Source organism: Bacillus rossius, chromosome 3 (assembly GCF_032445375.1).
Source record: "Bacillus rossius redtenbacheri isolate Brsri chromosome 3, Brsri_v3, whole genome shotgun sequence".
Lineage (NCBI taxonomy): Eukaryota > Metazoa > Arthropoda > Insecta > Phasmatodea > Bacillidae > Bacillus > Bacillus rossius.
Window position 1 is genome coordinate 68,514,719 of NC_086332.1, and position 20,544 is coordinate 68,535,262.

At 38.9% G+C, this 20,544-nt stretch overlaps 1 protein-coding gene across 2 annotated transcripts in view; it reads left to right on the plus strand.

Moving 5' to 3' along the window:
- LOC134530850 (exportin-6-B-like) overlaps window positions 1-20,544 on the plus strand; it is a 97,356-nt gene that overhangs the window by 71,393 nt on the left and 5,419 nt on the right. The window contains exon 18 of one of the 2 annotated variants that reach the window (XM_063366107.1): window positions 9,566-9,796. In XM_063366107.1, coding sequence (XP_063222177.1) covers window positions 9,566-9,796 — 231 coding nt within the window. Of the gene's footprint in view, window positions 1-9,565; window positions 10,214-20,544 lie in introns of those variants that run through there. The other variant, XM_063366106.1, reaches the window with a different exon arrangement.

Here is a 20,544-nt window from a genome sequence, read left to right on the forward strand (position 1 = left end):
GCAGTTTGTATTTTTGTAATAAAGAGGGAATTTATATAGTTTAAAACTAATTTATGTTATTTGTAAGAATTGTTACTTAATGGGAAAATATTTTTCCCTGGAGTATCGAAAGTATCGAAAGTATCGAACTGAAAAAACAATACAGAATCGAGTATCGAAAATGTGGTATCGTCCCACCTCTAAAGTCAATACTAGGGATGGGCTGGTCGAATCCTCGAATCCTCGAATCCCACCGAATCTCTAGTATTCGAAAGATTCAAAATTCGAGGGAAAAGATTCGGGATTCGAGAAAAAATATTGATGTAAATGTAGTACTTTAAAAACTTAAATGCTTACAATTTACTTGGCCTGTTTACGTTTTCCTTGGAACACATCCTATTGAGGTACAGTAGAACCACGTTAATACGTGATGGTCAGGACCGAGATAATCACGGATTACCAAATTTCACGGACTAGCGATTAAAAGCCCGGAAGGTCTTGTCAAGCTTCTCAGACACCGGCGTGCAGCTGGGTAAAGGCCGTTCACGGTAAGGGCCCGCCGTCTTCGAATTAGTGTCTCGGCTTAAAGAAATACAGCACTGCCTAGCCATTAGTTCACGGTCATTTACAACAGCCGAAGAGAGAAAGATAATATCGTGCTGACCTTGCACCCTCCCCCCCCTCTCCCTCGTACAGCCGAATGCCAGCCAGACACGTCACTCGCCAGGCGCCTGCCGTGCGTTGGCGGGTGGAAACAAACAAAGGGAGACGGGAAGCAGAAGTCAGGACATCCCCCTCAAGTTTAAAGAGTGACAAATTTGACGAAAGGGGGGCGACACAAAGGGTCGGTACAAACAGCGTTGTAGAGTTTGGCGGCCCATGCGATGGCTTGTAGTGTTTGCCGGCCGCCGGCCCCGCGTGACGTTAATTTTAAGCGCTGACAATTTTTACTTCTCTTTTAAATCGTCCCGGATTATCCGATTCCCGAATTAGCGCATCACGGATTAACGAGGTTCTGCTGTATTGTACTTTTAATTCGTTATTATATAAAAAAAATTATGAAGCATGTACTGATTTGGGAAACTTACTTTATATTCATGAACATGGATGCACTTGTATTTGTACACATGTATTTTAATCGCAATTCAATTTTAAATATTCTGATACACGTTCTATTTATGAATTTTTTTAGGACCAAGTTTGGTTTGTGTAGACTACCAACATTAAAATATGTATTATCTGAGAATTCCATGATGGCCAACCAATGAATTTGTTAGCCAATCATTTTGAGCAACATAAAAAATATCTAATATTAATATAAAAAATTTTAATGGGTAAACTAGAGAAAACACCCCGTCACTTTTAACTTAGGGCATATTAATCACTATGCTTTAGTGAGGCTTAATTTTAAAAGACGCACAACAATATTTCTTATGGCCTAAAACTATTGAAGACAAGATGGCGCCTTTCAGTTTCCATTAAATATTTCAGGAAAGTGTTTACCTTCATTTGGGACTTTAAACAAATATCAAGTTGGTAACTACAAAATATTGTTCCGTCGGATGTTGAATTTTGTTTTCCGATTTCCGTGGATACATGAATCACTGTACTCACAGATAATGCCTGAATGCCTTAAATCCACCAAGTCGGATTCTACAGCAATTGATGAAGTGACCAGATTCTTACGTGATCCTACAGTTAACCCAGAAATAAACATTCTCGAATACTGGAAAACTCAGTCTGCGTGTTCACCCAGGCTACATAAACTGTCCAAAAAATATTTGTGTTCACCACCTGCGACAGTGTTCTCTGAACGTTTGTTCAGCACTGCAGGAAACATATGTTGTGACCAAAAACGGAATTGTCTTGATCCAGACCGTGTCAAAATCCTTGTTTTTTTAAATAAAAATTTAAAAGGTTAAATAATTCTGCATAATGATTAATTTTTTCTCTTAACTTATAAATTATTTTATAATTAACCCTTGAGAACTGGATTCGGATTCGAGGGGTGGATTCGAGGTACCGTTTGGGATTCGGATTCGAGATTCAGATTCGAGAAAAATGGAATTTGAACCATCACTAGTCAATACATTGCATAGCATTGAAATGTAAGCAAAACATATATCCAGCAAAATTCACCTCAATTGGGTCATTCCATTGTCACGGGTGGGACACTTGTGCAGCATTTAATTAATTCAGGGATTTAAAATAAGCTTTAAAAAATATTTATTGTATATTATTTTTGCAGTGTGTGAACTACAATCACAATGCTATTTATTGGTTAATGGTTTACTTTTAAATTTTCTTCTGATAATTAAATACTAGTGCCTAAACATTTGTCACGGGTGGGACAGAAAAAAGACATAGCCTTAGACACAACAAGTTTCTCGGAAAAAAATCTGTGAATTTATGAGTGTAACACAATTGAACTCATAATAATCTGATATGGGAGGCATTGATCTAAACATTACCACATGAGAGGAGGAGCTAAAACACCAATATTGAAAATAATATACAACTTTGTTCTGTCACGGGTGGGACCACTCCGTGTCACGGGTGGGACACGAGAATTAATCAAGTAAATTCAATTTTAGACCAACTAAAAACTGCGTGTTAAACAGTGAACAAATTCTACAAATTCTACACTTGTGAGAAATTAAAAATAATATAATCAAAGTAATATAGTAGTAACAAAAACAAAATGCCCAAAATAATATGTTGTTGGAAAAAGTTTTTTTTTTTTAACTAAGTTCGTGTTTGTTCATAGACATCCAACTGGCAAGGAAAGTCATAAAAAACACTATTTCTTATGTTTTTTACTTCAGGTGTTGGCAACAGAGAAAGAACCTGTTCAAATTTCACATAGGAGACATCTTTTTCAACAGCCATCTGAAAAGATTTTTATGTATTTCAAACTTTCAAATTCTTGTGCCAGTAAATTTGTGATTTTTTTATACATGTATAAAAAAAAACTTGTCATGGCTTAAATCATTGCTTACAATAGCAAAAGAACGTGTAGCTCCTTTTACCCATGCACAAGCTGAGAAGACAGTAATTTGTTTGTGGTTCCAGTGAGCAGACTGGATTTCATCTTGGGGCATAGCAGAATAATTTTCTGCAAAATCAACTTGTAAAATAACATCATCATCATCTAACATTTCTCTCATATCCTTAAATGCTTGTGATTGAGCTCTTTTTATATACACATGCTTTTTAAATACTTTTAATTGAAGTTATTTTAGTGCTTCATCAACTGTCCCATTAGTTTCAATGAGTTTGGGGCAACCTTCTATATATTTCCACTGTTTCCAGTTGGTTCTAAGGCAGGATGTATCTGTCTGCTCATCAATTAAAGTGTTTAGATTATGAATGGATTTAGTACAGTTTCCAGTCATGCAGTTCTTATTTGTTTAATCACAACAGATTATTTCAAGAAGTGTGGAACTATTTGAGGGAAAGTTTGGAACTTTTTTAGCGACAGCCTCAAGAAGAAAAGTGAAATTTGAATGGTATTTGCACACACATACATTGTGTGGAATTTCACTTGTCAGAATAACATGCTGGGGACGCAATGCATAAAATGTGGACAGTTTTACTGCACCAAGGTTTTCATTATTAAATAACTGATACGCTTCCCTTACCGTCATATTCATGTGACGTTTTTGTAGCTGCTGTCTTTTACCAGTTTTCGGATCCTTAACTGATTTGACATCCCTAATACCAGGTGACAGGCGACTGATATCATCACGTTCATAAAATTGCTGGACTAAAGACAAATTTAAACCAAGTAACGAGATCAATTATTACCTACAATATTTAACTTGAAATTAAAACTGCAAAATGAGTTACTGTACTATTAGCATAATTACAATTAGGAAAAAAAATGTCAAAAAGGAGGGCATTGTCCTCTTTTAAAATAATAGGTATAATCTATGAATTTAGCTGACAGTTAGTTAATGTATCACCAGCGCCACTGATCTTGTCACGGGTGGGACAGGTCAAAATGTTTAAATTTATATAATTGGACTATGTATCTTCATCTGTCCAAATTTTTTGCAACATGATTCACTCAACTAAATCCTTACTTTCACAACATTATAACCCTAACCTTAAACTGGGTGTTACACAAGATACACTTATTTAAGTTTTTTGTCACTGGTGGGACAACTAAGCACATGCTTTTCTTGTTTCAATAATATCACAAAAATGGCTTACCTTACAAAACAAACTTTATATGAAGCTTGAAGAACAAGGTACGTATTAACATCACTATGAATAAACTGAGAACACTGAAAGTAAGTAATGAAGTATCTACAATGTTGCCAAACTAGACAACAAAAATTGTGTCACAAGCTGACAACTTTCAACACTTAAAACACAACCAATTACTTTCATACATTTAAATATATTGTCAACTTTTTTGTTTTGGCAAATTAATATAGCATATATTTACTTCTCATTTCCCTGAATAATAAAAATTATTCACATTTTTAAAATTTTTTGCTCCAGGCTCACTTTGTTATGGAATGGCCCAATTACCTTATTTTGTGTATTAAAATATAGCATTCATTTAATAAATCTTAAGTCAAAGATTTTTTTTTTAAACTTAAATATTATGTACTAATTAAAACAAAATTTAGTATATGTATATGGAATTTTAGAAGTAAAGTAAATAAAATCAATCTTTTGGTGATACCTAGATACCCAGAAATTTCGCGACTCGCGAATTCGCAAAATTCTACAAATATGTGCACAGTGGCTGGGAAAATGCTGGTACTCATTTTCAGCTATTTTTATTCACGATGCACTCGCGAATTTTTTAACAATTTCTCCTATTCACGATTTTTTTTTAAAAGAACCCACAAAATCTTACAAGTACTAATGAATTTTCGGGCACATTGTTCACCTTTATTTACTTTTCGCTGTTAGTTGAACACTCGGCCCTAACACCACAATGTTGTCACACTTCGAATTTACACTAAAAATTATCTATATTTTTTTTGGTCATTAAAACACATATTTTATTTCAATTGTACAAGCTCTAACAATTAGTAGTACCACCACCACGTTCTTACTGTTCTCAGAACGTAACAAAACATTAAATGTCTCTTTGTTTTCCACAACAATTGTCGCCATTTTAAAGTCACTGGAATGGCATAGCCAACAGCTACAGTCACATGGCAAGAAACAGATACATGTACAGTAAAACCGTTTTGATGACTACCTGTCTATAATGACCTTGTTTTGAGAAACCAAGAATTTTTTATTTTTTAAATTTCAAACTGGAAGGAAATCGGCCAAAAAATACGTTTCTGAGCGCAATGTGCTATAGAATTCGCCGAGTTACCGATGTCAATAAATGGGACGGGCGCGCACTCTATACGAGCATCAACGTAACCAAACATGACAATCAGCGCTCACGCGGCGAGCTATCGAAACCGATAGTAGACTACGACATGCGTGCACTCTGTACAGGCTAAGCGTTGGCAGTTTAAGAGTTATTTAAATAAGAAAACGGTATTGTGTCAATGTTTTTAAACTACAATCAAATATCCACCGATTTGAATGGAAATTTCACACTCTAAATTTTCCTTTTCTTTTTCCTGTTGTAACAGTCAGACACCGTCCATGTCAACTAGGCTTTAAATTCACGGGCACGGCGATAGTATCTCGAAGTTTGCATGTACCATCCTGTGCTTGTAAACAATGCCACCTAAATTATCGCTCAGTGAGAGAGCTAAACAATTTTCAAATGATGGAATAGTAAAATCTGGCGATGTATTGCTATGCCGGTTTTGTAATAAAAGGGTTGCTTGGTAGTCATCAGACGCTGTTAAAAAGCATTTTGCAAGTAGATGCCACATTGAAGCTACAAGCAATGGAAAAAGGCAAAAAACTATTTTTGAAGCAGTCAGTGATGCTAAAGATGCCAAGGTAAGTTTAACATACTTTGCAGTTGGGAAAATTATTATCTATTTAATTTATTTTAGAGATTTAATAGGTAAATAGTATCTGTGATGTAGTAGGATCTTAACAGGTTTTCCTTTGTGAAATTATTTTAAAGCCACACAATTGTTTAAATCCATGTAGCTCAAACTTTCTTCAGTGTGATGTCCATAAGCCTCTGGAATATTTTTTATTGTTAAAAAGGCCTAATTGCTTTAATTTTGAGAATGCCTATTTAAGAAAATCATATTTTCATGTAGGTCAATTAGAACATTTCTAACTCTTCAATTTAAATTACCATATATTTTCAACACTTTTATTATTTTTGCAGGCTGCTAAATTGGATTTTGTGACCACAACGCTGGAGATGATGGTGTCTGCTAACATACCGATTGAAAAAGCAGATCACCCAGCTTTCAGGAGCTGTATGCGCCAGAATGTTGTCCGTGGTGGAGAACTCCCTGGCTGTGATACATTGAGAAGAGAGTACCTACCTTTATTGGCAAGCTCTCGCAAGGAGAAAGTAATTGATGCTTTGAAGGATAAGACAGTTGCTGTAATGTCAGATGAAACGACCGACAATAAAGGTAAGGCAATTTTTGTAGTGATCCTTACCACTGTAGAACCCAAAGATATTCAAGAACAGTATGTTGCTTCAGTGACATCTTTGGAAGAGGTCAATGGCCGTTCATGTGCTAGAGCAATTTCAGATGCCCTTCAGGATATGAAAGTTGAGTATTCTCAAGTGGTCGCTTTCGTTAGTGATGGTGCCAGATACATGAAGACATGTTTTGATGGCCTTTCTATCCTCTTGTCAGACGAAGTAATCCGTGTTCAATGCTGGGCACACAAAATTCATCTATGTACTTGGTGAATTGTTAAAGGGAAACCTTGCACAGCTCAACCAAACTGTGATTGCAGTCAAGCATATTTTTTTGACTGCAAGGAAGAAACGCAGTGCTTTCAAACAATTTTTAAAAGACAAGGGGGTTAACTATTTCTCTCTTCCCAATTCCTGTGCAAACTCGCTGGAACTCCTGGCTAAAATCTGTTGAGTGGTTGGCAGATAACTGGGAAGTTCTTTTCTTGTTTCTGCAGTCACAAAAAGAGAATGAAAGCAACAGTGGCTCTAAATTCCTTCATAATTTGAAGGAAGACGAAGCTAGTGTACTACATGTTGAGTGTGAATTTTTCAAGTCTCTGAGTGCTGTGTTTAAACCTCTATTGATGACACTGGAAACCAACTCTGTACCATTGGCAGCTGACCTGTATCCGAAGCTGCAGCATCTGAAAAGAAGATTGCACGTTAATGGCAGTGGGGTTTTCAGTGACAATGTCAACGACGGACTGAAAAAGTTGAAGTGTGTGCACAAAGCCAAAGCAATTGATGTAATGAAGAACACTTCAAGTCATATTTCTTTGAAATTGGACAAACTGATCACAGAGGATCCAGCTCATAAATTTTTTTAGTCTGTCGCAGACTTGTTCAACAGGCAAAGTGTACTGACCCAAGAAGTTTCAGGGGACAGGTTATCTTCACAAGTGCCATCTTTGAAGAAGGTGCCACTAAATGAAAGTGTACATGCATACATGGATCTCAAGGAGCAGCTGCAATAGAATAGTGATTTGAGTGTGCTTGAAGTACTTAAATCAACGCACAGCGAACATAAGTATTTTGTGGACAGTGCATTAAAAGCTTTGTGGGTTCCAGTCTCAAATGTTGACTGTGAGAGATTCTTCTCAAAATTTTTGTGTGTACTCATAAACCGCAGAACAAATTTGAGCTTAACCAACTTGGAACTGTTGTCATCCTATGCTTATGAAGCAAACAACTGAATTGCTTTTCGATTGTTTTAAGTTAACTGTTGCTTTTTAATCATACATTGCATTACAATTTTTTTAACTTGGTTTTTTAATAAGTGTCAGTAATTGTATCACATATATAATAAATAATAAACAGAAATTTCCAATATCCCGTAATTTTTCAAAACCATAATGTTTATCTGAACTCAAGAATTATACTATTTCTACTCAAGAATTTTCCCTTTTGTAACCCAAGAATTTTAGTTACTGCAACCCAAGAATTTTCCGGGTCTCTAGTGATACCATACAGACATGCTATGTTGATTTTTTTTTTGTCTTTACTGTTAATTAAGGGCTATTTCTGTAAATTAAAACTATACCTCCCTTGCATTTGTTGTTCTGTCTCAAATATTTTCAACGGATACTTCAAAAGTGTAATATAATTTCTGTAAAAACTCATGCAATTTATATCAACTGTTTACATTATTGATTATTGTATAACAACACTAAGTAAATATCTCTTGAAAATATGTAAGACAAACAAAGAATGCAAAAGAGGTATAGTTTTAAGTTTACAGAAATAACCTTTAACTAAAAATAATTATGAGAAAAAGAAGAAAAAATTGTGACATGTGAGACCCCACCTTAAGATCTACAGAGAAACATTACAAGGATATGTATAAGTACAATGATTTTAGGCTTTTAAGTTTTAACATTGTATATTGAATTTTTGATTATATTTATAGTATTGAAAAAATAAGATAGTGACAAAGAGTAAAATTTAAATTTGAAAATATTTTGGCAGCAGAAATAAACTTAAAAAACACAATGAAATATATTTATCCACTGCCTAAAACATTATATAGGTTTAGTAATTCCAATAAAACTATTTATTGTTGAGATATTTGATTAATTTTATATAGGTATCAATGCATGATACTTCAAAAATAAAAATGATACCCAATAACAATAAGTGATAAAGAAACTTGTCAAAATATAAATACTGTACATAAAATCTTTGAGTTAGGCAATTGCACTAAAATAATTATGCTCTACTTTTTATATTCATATTTATAACTTCTCATGAACTAAGGAACATTACAGGAATACTGAATTTTTAATTTTCAGTTTATTTTTTTTATTTTTACTAACTTACTCTCATCCATATATGTATTATTGTTTTATGTACACATTTAAGTGAACAAATTTTTGAAGCCATTGATCAAAGTAATTGTTATTGATAGATTACTTATTATTACCTTTGCTTTAATAAAGACACAATTCACTATTAGTAGTTTGTAATGATAAAATTTGATTTTTATAACACCAAAAAATCTTAGGTATAAATTTGAGTAATTACAAGCTCTGAATTTGATTAATATGGGAAAAAAATGGGGGGGGGGGGGGGGAATCCAGGATGATAAGGATTTATTTATTAATGTTGTAGCACTGTTAATGGAGGAAGAAAAGAACTTGTCAGTTTGCCCCATGTTTTCATTTCCTTGTCAGTTCTTTGTAGCGGGCTTTTCAAGAGTTGATGTCATGTTAGGGTGCTAGTGGAGGCTGTGATTCGACTGTCATGTTATGTGAACGCTGATTAGGATCAAACCAACTTTCAGGATCAGAACACACATACATACAAGACGAAACCAGAGATTGTGCTAAACTTGTTGGTGGAGTGTTGAATTTTTGAACCATTTAAAATTGCATGGAATAAAACCTGGAGTTCTACTGTTGATTGTTGATTTCTTGAAAAATGCAAGATAGAGGAATAAAATGTAATAATTCGCCATCAGAAATCGACAGCAGTACCTGCAAGAATTGTGTTTGTTTTCAGCCATTATTCAAGGAGGAGCTGCTGTCTCAGTTTCTCAGCGTCCTACTGCACGCGCTCCTGGACAAATCCCATGCTCTGCTGGGGGATGACATAGCGGTCGCCATCCACAACATGGCCACCGTGGACTTTGCTGCCTTCCATGGCGCCTTCGTGCCGCACTTCCTGCAGACGGCGGGCGGCTTGGACGAGGCCCAGCGCTCCATTCTCCAGCGAAACTTCAAGCGTGACTCGGTGGGTTTCCACTTCCTGCTGCTGGCAGCTTCCTGTCAAATACTCTTCTGTTTTGTCTATGCATGTGACCTGGCTAGGCGCACAAGCACTGTGAGTGAGTGTGGAGGCAGAGTAGAGTGACAGGCCGGCCAGCACATCACGTGCGTCATCGCCTCCATGCAATAGGCACTGAACTGTTCAGTCTTTGCTTCAATAATGTGTCTCTATGAGATGTAAAGTTGTGCTGTGATTTTGTTATGATATAACTGGTGATAGTTTGAACTTACAAAGGCACTGTAAGGAAAGAAACAGAATAGTGTTGGATTTTGTGGAAGTTCACTGCTGGCCAATCAGCGGGCTCCTTAGTCATAATCATAATTGCTTTACTTATCTCATAATATAAAATAAATTACAGAGTAAATAGAAAGTAAATGTGTATACAGTGTTTTATTGTATAATCGTTGCACATTTTATGCTAAAATCAAGTTTGAAAAGTAAGGGTGTGACTTTTGTATAAGAAAAGGAATTTTTGTATATTAGTCATTAATTTATTAGGTACTCATGTAACAAAAACATATTTGTTCAACTTAAAACAACAACAAAAGTGATGCAAACGTGAGCCGGAACGAACGTAGTGTACCCATGATGACTATCGTAGTACACACTAACCACAAAAGAGTGCCGGCTATCAAATGCAGTTTACTTCGGCACGAGACAGAGCACGTGTGTTGCATGTAGGGATGGGTCTGTACCGGTTCTCGGTTCTCGGTTCCTACGGTTCTCAGCATTTTAACCGGCACCGAGAACCACAGCTAAAATGTCGGTGCCGGTACCGGTACCGGCAGTATAGCAAAACCCTTTACGAAAATAGTCCATCACTACAACTTAACTGCAGCATGAAATGGCTCAACTCACGTCCAATTCATATATGAATTATTTTTTTTTGGACTTTGTACACAAACGTGTACTTGAAGAAATTAAGATTTTCTTTTTAAATTACTCGTGAACGCTATCTCAGGAATTAACAATAGGGTGCCAGAGGTAATCAATAGGTAACAACAAAATAACACTATCAATAATTATTTTTATTGCTTTAACCATAGTATGAGAAACCTCGAGTCATGGCTGATAACAAACAAACAAATATTAAATACAGTCTATGGGATGTCGTAGATAACCTGACTCTTGAATAAAATAAAATAAAATAAATTAAGTTCCTGAAAGTGTTCACAAAGTAAAAAGTTTTGGGGTTTGCTCCGGCTTGCTCGAGCATGAAACTCCTGACCTTTGGACCACTGAACTTGTGTGAGTAAATTGTGCAATTTTAAGTATTTTTGCCGATAATTGCCGAAAGTCAATATTCAATTAATTTGATGATTATCCAAAGTTTATACTAATACAGTTCGCATACGTTGACGGTAAAATTTACGTCAGCGTTCCAATATAACGATGATGCAGACCATACCTTAACTCTGGACGATTAAGGTCGTTCGGAAAATACGTCGTCACTCACGTGAATTGAATGCAATTCTTCTGCATTCAATCACAGGGCGTCGCTGACGATTGCCCTGTATTTTGACGTAATTTTCAGACCAAAAACGCCAAAATTAGCCTCGCCACAAATAAATATTCCCCGAGGGAATACACTTCAACACGCACTAAATGGCGTCATTTTCCACTCTTTTTCTTCTCTCTTGCCGAAAATTAAATTGTTACTTGAAAAGGGCCAATCACGGCCGCGACACGTTAGCGTCCTTTTTAACTAAGCCAATGAAATGTCAATACTACACAAGCATAGGCTCGTTGAAGCTGTTCCAAACGCCGCGCGATTATTTATATCAGCAGTTGTCATGACGACGCAGCACGAGCTGCGAGCGCCGCCATGCGTGAAACAAAACAAAACACTGCCGAAAGTCCGGGAAGCGGTATTAACCTCGAACGTAAAACAATAACAAACAGTTTCAGTTAGTCTGATAATACCGTAGTATTACAACTTCTGTGGAATAATATTCATCTCTAACTATAAAATAAATTACACGTGAAAATATTTAATATTCTCGTCACATCTGTAAACAAAGTATGTTTTACAAACAAAACATAACAGTTGAAGGTGCCATAGATGTAGTTCATAGATGTATGCAACTCTATAACGTGCCTCAGCAGAGATGTGAGAATAGAAGACGCCATGTTTGTTTCAATTTGTTTTTAAAATAGGCAGTTAATTGAGTTGTTGACACGTAAGTATGGGTGACTGGTGTATAAAGAACAATTAAAAGTGCAAATTCCACAGAATATTTGTTTAATAGAATGAATGATTGATATAAATTTTCCGTAATAATTTTCGGCATTCTAAAATTTCATGCTTTTTGTGCAGTGCTTTGGAGTGTAAGTTCAGTGCATCTGCAGCCATCTAGCGGAATGGCTAGTTACTTTCTCTTTTAGGCAAACGGGATTGCTTTGAAAGTGGCACGTCTTTGTTTTTAGTGTTAATAGCGTTGACGAAGATCTCGCGAACACATGATAAAAATATATACGAGGGTTATTTTTTTTCAACCTCCGATCGGCTGTAATAAAAAAACGGGAATGAATTGGGAAATTATTTTAATGTCAAAAGAAACGTACATCTTTACTCTATTTTTCCACATAATCACCGTGCAGATTTAGGCATTTTTCGTACCGATGCACCAGCTTTCCAATACCCTCTGCATAAAATGATGCCTCCTGCCTATTCAGCCACGTTTTAACAGTGCCCTGCAGTGTGATTACAGTTTCATTTCTCCATGGCATGCCCATTAATCGATACCCTAATCGCTCGTACACGAATCGACACGTCTCGTAGTGTTTACCCCCTTCCACCAACCATGTGGAGCAGCCAACTCACACCTCAGTTGAAGCTTGGTTATGGGAATGTCAACATGGCTGCAACGATAAACTGTACGGCGAAATGCGAGCTGCGTGGAGTCATCCGTTTCTTACAGGCAGAAGGGCACACTGCAGCAGAAATCCATCGCCGAATGAGTGTTGTGTACGGTGAAAACTTTATGAGCGATGGCGTTGTGCGAGAGTGGTGTCGGAAATTCCGCGAAGGCCGTATTGATGTTCATGATGAAGGTGGCCAAGGAAGGAAGTCGGTAGCAACAGATGAAACAGTTCAGAGAGTTGATGCAGTTGTTCGTGAGAGACGTCGATTCACAATTTCAGAACTGTCTGAACAATTTCCGCTCATTTCAAGGTCAGCCCTATACGCCATTGTTACAGACAATCTCGGATACAGGAAAATCTGTGCCCGATGGGTACCCAAGATGTTGACTGACATCAACAAGGAGCGGCGAATGGCATCAGCCTTGTCGTTTTTGCTGCGTTACGCAGACGATGGTGAACACTTTTTGACTCAAATTGTGACAGGTAATGAAACATGGATTCATTTCGATAATGAAAAAACAAAAGTTTAAACGGACATTCAGCACCAAGAAACAGATGGCTACAGTGTTCTGGAATCACCAAGGTGTGCTACTGGTTGATTTCATGGAGCCAGGGACAGCAATCAATGCTGCTTCATACTGCGCGACACTACGACGACTAAGACAGTCGATACGCAACGCGCAGAGAGGAATGCTGACATCTGGTGTTGTCTTGCTTCATGATAACGCCCAACCGCATAGTGTCGCCGTAACACAACAACTCCTTGCAAGATTTCGATGGGAAGTGTTTGATCACCCTCCTTACAGTCCGGATTTGGCACCGAGTGACTATCACCTTTTCCCCACGTTGAAAAAGTGGCTTGGAGGACGACGCTTCAACACCAATGATGAACTGCAGAGCACTTTTAAAACGTGGCTGAATAGGCAGGAGGCATCATTTTATGCAGAGGGTATTGGAAAGCTGGTGCATCGGTACGACAAATGCCTCAATCTGCACGGTGATTATGTGGAAAAATAGAGTAAAGATGTACGTTTCCTTTGACAATAAAATAATTTCCCAATTCCATCCCGTTTTTTTATTACAGCCGATCAGAGGTTGAAAAAAAAAACCTCGTATATAATTTTTTTATTATTTTATTAGTAAAGTGGTGTATGGATTTGTAGATGTATTTTACTATTGACTGGTCATACGAAATGCTTGTTGACACTTGTAAAGTATAATTATTCTGGCCAAAATTAAGCAAATTGTGTAAGAAATGGCATCAGAAGTGTGGCAGTAATTTACTGTTGACTGTGCAAACAAAAGAATTCAATGTAGGCAATAATTCAGATGGACAATTTATTATTTTAATTCTTTGAAAGTTCACAATCATTGTATTTATTTTAATTATTGTAATATTTTCTTTTTAGTTCTATGTTTTAAAGGAGGGTGTATGTAGATTTCTTGAGGTAATTACTAGATTAATATAGTACATTTTAGTTTTATTAAGTGTTCTCTATATTATATCGAATTTATTTTTTTATTAATATATATTACATTTGTAATAGGTTGGTGTGTTTACTGTAGCTTGAAAACTATACTAAAACTTTTAATTTGCTTTGATAGCCTCTTTAAAGACTGAAACATTATGCCAATGCATTTCTTTGTAAGCATACAATAAAAAAACATTGTGGACAGACAAATTATTATTTTCAGTGTTATAAACAGTAAATTGTTGAACATGTAAGTCTGGATACAGGCTTTTTAGTGCTTTTTTTTTTGTAGCCAAAACAATAAATAGTTTATTACTTAAAACACCTCATAAATAATGTGTGAATAATATTTATATTATTGTTTGTCAGAATCGAGGACCAAGAACCGAGAAGTGATTTTTAAGAACCGGTACCAAACCGAGAACCGGGAAAAAACAGGAATTGACCCATCACTAGTTGCATGCAATCTGCAAGCTATCGATATTGATATTCAACTGCGTGTGTGCACTCTTTACGGGCATCAACGTAAAATAACATGTTTGATGCCAACTAATGGTTGTTAGTGGTGGGAGCAGCTACAAATTTTGTCCCTTGACAAGTAGCGACCAGTGACATTAAAGTAGAAGGGCAGAGCCGCTGTGATTGTATTGCATATAGCAACATCGTAATCCAGAAGCTTCAAGAACGACATATTATGGAGAGACATCAATAAAACCTTGTTTGTAATTTATGTGGAATGTGGATGTGAGCGATTTTAGTAAAAATTATTTAATTCTGTTATTCGTTCATGAAACTGGAAGAACTAAGATTGAAATTTTTTTTTAATGGCAGTCTGGTTTTCTTATGTTTTTATAATGCTATCCAAGTACATATTATTAATATTTACTTTGTGACATTGATCATATTAATTTAAAAAAAATTAAATGATGTATACTTAGAGAAACCAAATTAACTCATATTTCATTGCCATTATACATTTCTCTAAGTAAGCGAAATGTCTTCTGTGATAGTTCAAAAATTTTTAAAAATAAATATGTATCCGGAATGTTTTAAATGTATTCTGCAAATTTACATAATAATGTTGAACAAGCAAGAACTGGGCATTGCCCTATTTCGGTGCAATAAAATAGTGAGTGGCTCCTTGTTTAGTTTGTCATTTCATGGTAAACGGTAACATTTAGGTTAAAGTCACATATCATTTCGTAGAGAGTAACTGGCCACGTATGTGTTGCACTGAGAAAGTTATTGTGTGATGCTGGCAATCAGCGCTAGGCGAGTCTTGTGTTGCTGCTCAATAGATGGCGACTTACCCGTGCCAAGTCGCCATCTCTTAGCGAGATGCAACTCACGACATGTCTGGCGCTGCTCTAGGAGAGCGCGTTGATGTGATATTTTTGCTGTTGTGGGTTGTGGCCTGGCCCTGTGACTTACAGCCTCGGTTGCGACCGCTACATGCGACAAAGTCACCATGACATTAAACATTTCCCATTCCTTGCATTGGGACATTTTTGTACTCTCTACATTGCAACTAAGAACAAGATAGAGTTCACAATGTTTGAAAATGTCGTTAAAAGAAAATTTAATACTGTATTTACTCGTGTAAAGGCTCCCCCCCCCCCCCTTTTTTTTTTTTTTTTCAAATTTTTGACTCCAAAAAAGGGGAATTTGGAAGAAAAAATAGATTTGTCTTTTTTTTCAGGTATGAAAAACTAACATTTAATAAAAGCAAAATGAAATACCGCCACAACTTATTTAAACACCAATTAAATTTTGATTAAATGAAACAGTTGGCGGAACGACTGGCAAGTCTTGCGTCTTTGTTCTAATGAGAAAGGGTGGGGGAGGCACGACGCAGCAGTAGGGAGAGAGGCAGCTAGTCCGGAGGGTGGAGAGGCAGAGGCGTGGCCTAACCTCCCTCCTGCCAGCTAGCCAGCCAACCAGACAAAGGAGTGTTAGAAATACCAGTTTCATGGTACGTGTACCAGTTTTCATAGGTAATTCCTTGACGTATTACCGGTATAGTTTCTTTTGTCTTAGTTTAAGAAATACAACGATTAAATTATTGTCGATTAGGTAGGGGTGTTTGGAGTGTGTATAGTGTACATAGGTATTTAAGTATTTTTGCTGACGTTACGTGTGCAACAAATTTGAGACTGAACATTCGAACATTTGAATTCCCGCGCTGCACAAGTAGCAGCACCACCCCTTCACAGTTGGCCACCATGGTTCCAGATTTGGCAACGCTGCCAAGGTTGACAGCGCGTCGGACTTCCGTCAGGAAGTCAGTTCATCGTGTGTTTTCGTGATGGTAAGTGTGGCTATCGGGCCCGCTCACCATTGTTTTTCGTCTCGTAACGCAATCCGTTGCAATCGTTGTTTGTACAGTCAATTATTTCGCGTGATGCAAATATTTGGTCCTCCGGGCCGGATCTATTTGTGCCGGCGTCGCTTTCGTTGTTTCGGCGTGTCGTGTGCCGCGTGGTGAACGTTTTTGTGTGTAGGGCAAATTTCTTGGGTATGTAATTTTCTCTAACCTTTTGTGCTTCGTTGAACGTTGAGTTTGTCTCCGCTGTAGTTACTCGTGCGTCACCGAGGTAACATTTACCGGCATACTTCTCACGTGGTGGTGTTTTAGGTTATGTGTTGAGTCATTGTACTACGTGACTATTTACTATGGCGGATAAACGGTCAGCGCTGATACGCGTGCGCATCGCAGAGAGTCGCCTGAAGCGGGCATTTGACCTTTCTCAAAGCGCGCGTGAGGACCCCTCGCAAAGAAACTTATTTCTTGCAACAGTGCGCGACTTGGAAAACATAAAGGAGCAGTTCGAAGTTGACTGCGTCGCGGTGGAAGCAGCCATCGGCGAAACAGATGTGGACGTAGCTGAGCACGCTTCTCGCATGGAAGCTTTCGATGATAAATACTTCCAAATCAGGGCCGTTGTAGCCGGCATAGAGGACTCAAAGGTACAGCCCTCCAGCCAACCACAGTCTCAGGTGAGCAAACCACGGGTGGCCCTGCCGAAGATATCACTTCCAAGTTTTGATGGTAGTCCACAGCAATGGCCCAACTTTTCGAACTTGTTCAGTACACTTATCACCAATAATAGTGAGCTTTCCCCTGTAGAAAAGTTAGCCTATCTGAGATCTGCCCTCAGTGGAGAGCCTTTAGGGATGATCAGTTCCTTGACTATGTCCAATGCCAACTTTGATGTGGCCTGGAAGCTACTCGCAGGGCGGTATGAAAATAAGCGACTTGTCGTGGCAATACACGTAGATGCACTCTTGCACGCACCAGCTGTTACCTCTGACTCACCTAAAGCGCTACGCCAATTGTTGACAAACATCACTGAGAGCATTTCTGCCCTGACGGCACTGGATGTGCCAGTGACTCAGTGGGACTTGATCCTGCTTCCTATCCTATGCAAGCGCTTAGATTCTTGTCTTCAGACACAGTGGGAAATGTCGCTTACTAATGAGTTCCCTACAGTGAGTGATTTCGTAAAGTTTTTGGAAAAGCACTGTCGCGCTCAGGAGGCTGTTGCTCAGTCACGTGGCAAGTCGTCAGGACTGCAGCCGCCCATGAGAAAATCTTCTCCACCATTCGCTGGCTGGAAGCAATCTCGTGGTCAAGCGCTGAATAGTTTAGTCAGCTCCTCACAGACCTGCGGTCTGTGTGGTGGCCCACATGCTCTTGTAAAATGCAGTAAGTTTAATCAAAGTGACCCTAAAGATAGGTATACCATTGTGAAAAGACAGGATCTGTGCTTGAATTGTCTTTCGCCTGCACATCGAGCCAAAGGTTGTCCATCGTCAGCATGTCGTCATTGTGGAGCTCGCCACCATACTTTGTTACATTTTAAGCAGCAACCACCCGAAGGCAGCTGTGCATCTCCAGAAGGCTTCAATGCTTTGTCAACAGAAGCTAATTCTGCGACAGTTGCCGTTACCGCCGCAGCCCCGAGCTGTTCTAAGACTGTCCTGTTGTCAACTGCTCAGGTAAACATCCTCGACCGCACTGGTACACCATTTGTTGTTCGGGCACTGCTTGACACTGCTAGCCATGCTAGCTTCATTTCAGAGAAGTGTGTTCAGAACCATACCCATACAGGGCTTATCCAACACCCCTGTCAATGTGGCCAAATCCTATGTTTCAGTTGTTATCACACCAGTTGGCATCTTAGCGTCTCAGTTTGCGCTGGATGTTTTTGTGCTTCCTCGTATAACCAGTAGCGTGCCAGGTACAAAGTTGTCTGATAGGGTTCGTAAATCTGTGGCACACTTGCACCTTGCTGATCCTGCCTTTGACACTCCTGGTCCAGTCGACCTACTTATTGGTGCTGACCTGGTTCCGTATTTAATGAAAGGTGGAAAGATTGATGGGTCTCCAGTGGCTCTAGACTCTGTACTAGGTTGGATCCTGATGGGGAAGGTGGAAATTGAACAGACTTCAACCAACATGACATCCCTTTGTGTTTCGCTGGTGACCTCTCATCCCCCATTACCTGATGTCATGAGAAGGTTTTGGGAGATTGAAGAATTTCCCCTTGTGAAGCATCAGTCTCCCGAGGATGTACACTGTGAAGAGCTGTTTGTGAAGTCTTACACAAGGCATGAGACCGGCCGGTACAGCGTTGCGTTACCGTTTTGTCAACCTGAGCCAGAGTTAGGGTCCTCTAGACCTCAAGCCATTAATCGTTTGCTTCGCCTGGAAAGACGTCTCAAAGGGGACCCTGCCCTCAAGCAGAAGTATTCCGAGTTTATGGAGGATTATCTCGCGATGGGCCACATGGAAAGAGTCGCTGAGACAGAAATGGACTGTGCCCATGCCTTCTATATACCTCACCACGCTGTCGTGAAACCAGACAGCTCCACTACAAAGGTGCGCGTTGTTTTTGATGCATCAGCCAAGAGTTCCACAGGTGTGTCGCTTAATGATACTTTGTTAACAGGGCCAAAATTGCAGCAAGATATTTTTAATCTACTATTGAGCTTTCGTTTACATGTTGTAGTTTTCACGGCAGACGTAAAACAAATGTATCGCCAGATCCATGTCCATCGTCATCATCAGGATTATCAACGTATTGTGTGGCGCTCTAGTGACGCAGCTCCAGTCCAGGACTACAGGCTGAAAACTGTGACCTATGGAGTGTCTTCAGCCCCATTCTTGGCACTCCGCACTCTTAAGCAGCTGGCTGAAGATGAGAGAGAACAATTTCCCACTGCCTCTCGAGTGTTGTTGTCGGATGTTTATGTGGACGATGTTGTTACGGGTGCGCCGTCTGTGGACTCTGCAGTGGCCATGCAGCAAGAGCTCATCAAGCTTTTAGCGAAAGGGGGATTTCAACTCCGAAAATTCATGAGCAACCATCCGACACTCCTGAATTGGCTTCCTGCTGAGGATATTGAAACCCTCCAACCGTTAGCCTTGGATCAGGACAGCTGCACTGTAATCAAGGTACTGGGACTACAGTGGAACCCCACCTCCGACACATTCATACAAGGTCCGAGCCAGCGCCTGCCCTGCGACAAAAAGGACAATTTTATCGAACGTGGCAAGGATTTTCGATCCTCTCGGTTGGTTGACACCTATCAGCATGTTTGCAAAATGTCTCATTCAAGTCCTTTGGGTTCAAAATCTCGACTGGGATGCAAAACCACCACCAAACATATTAGACAGCTGGAACAAGTTCAACAGCCAGCTCCCTCTTCTGTCTGCACTCAACATCTCTCGCCTTGTCAGGGGAAAACAGGGCTGTTCCTATCAACTTCATGGATTTTCAGACAGTTCAGAATTGGGTTATGCAGCAAGTGTCTACCTTCGTGTGGTTGATGTTGATGGGACAATCACGGTACACCTGCTCGCTGGCAAATCTAAAGTAGCCCCTGTCAAGGCCCAGTCTCTACCTCGGTTGGAGTTGTGTGGAGCTCTTCTCTTGTCTCGGTTGCTTCGTCACATGATAAATGTGCATGGAATGGAACTTGAATTCACCTCCATTGTTGCCTGGACTGATTCACAAGTAGCCCTAGCGTGGATCCACTCTTCATCTCATGAGTTAAAAACATTTGTGGCAAATAGGGTTAGTGAGATTCAGGACCTGACCCCTTCAAGTTGGTGGAGGCACGTGCGTTCAGAACACAACCCTGCTGACTGTGGCTCACGTGGATTGTTACCTGCCCAGATACTTGACCACCACCTTTGGTGGACAGGCCCTGCATGGTTGACGTTACCTGCAGATGAATGGCCTGCAAGTGCTTCGTGTAGTGACATTTCCGATTTGGTCCAACAGGAGAAGAAGTCGTTGGCATTGGCAACTATTCTGTATACTGAAGACATTGATTCACTGGTCGAACGTTTCAGCAGTCTAATGAAGT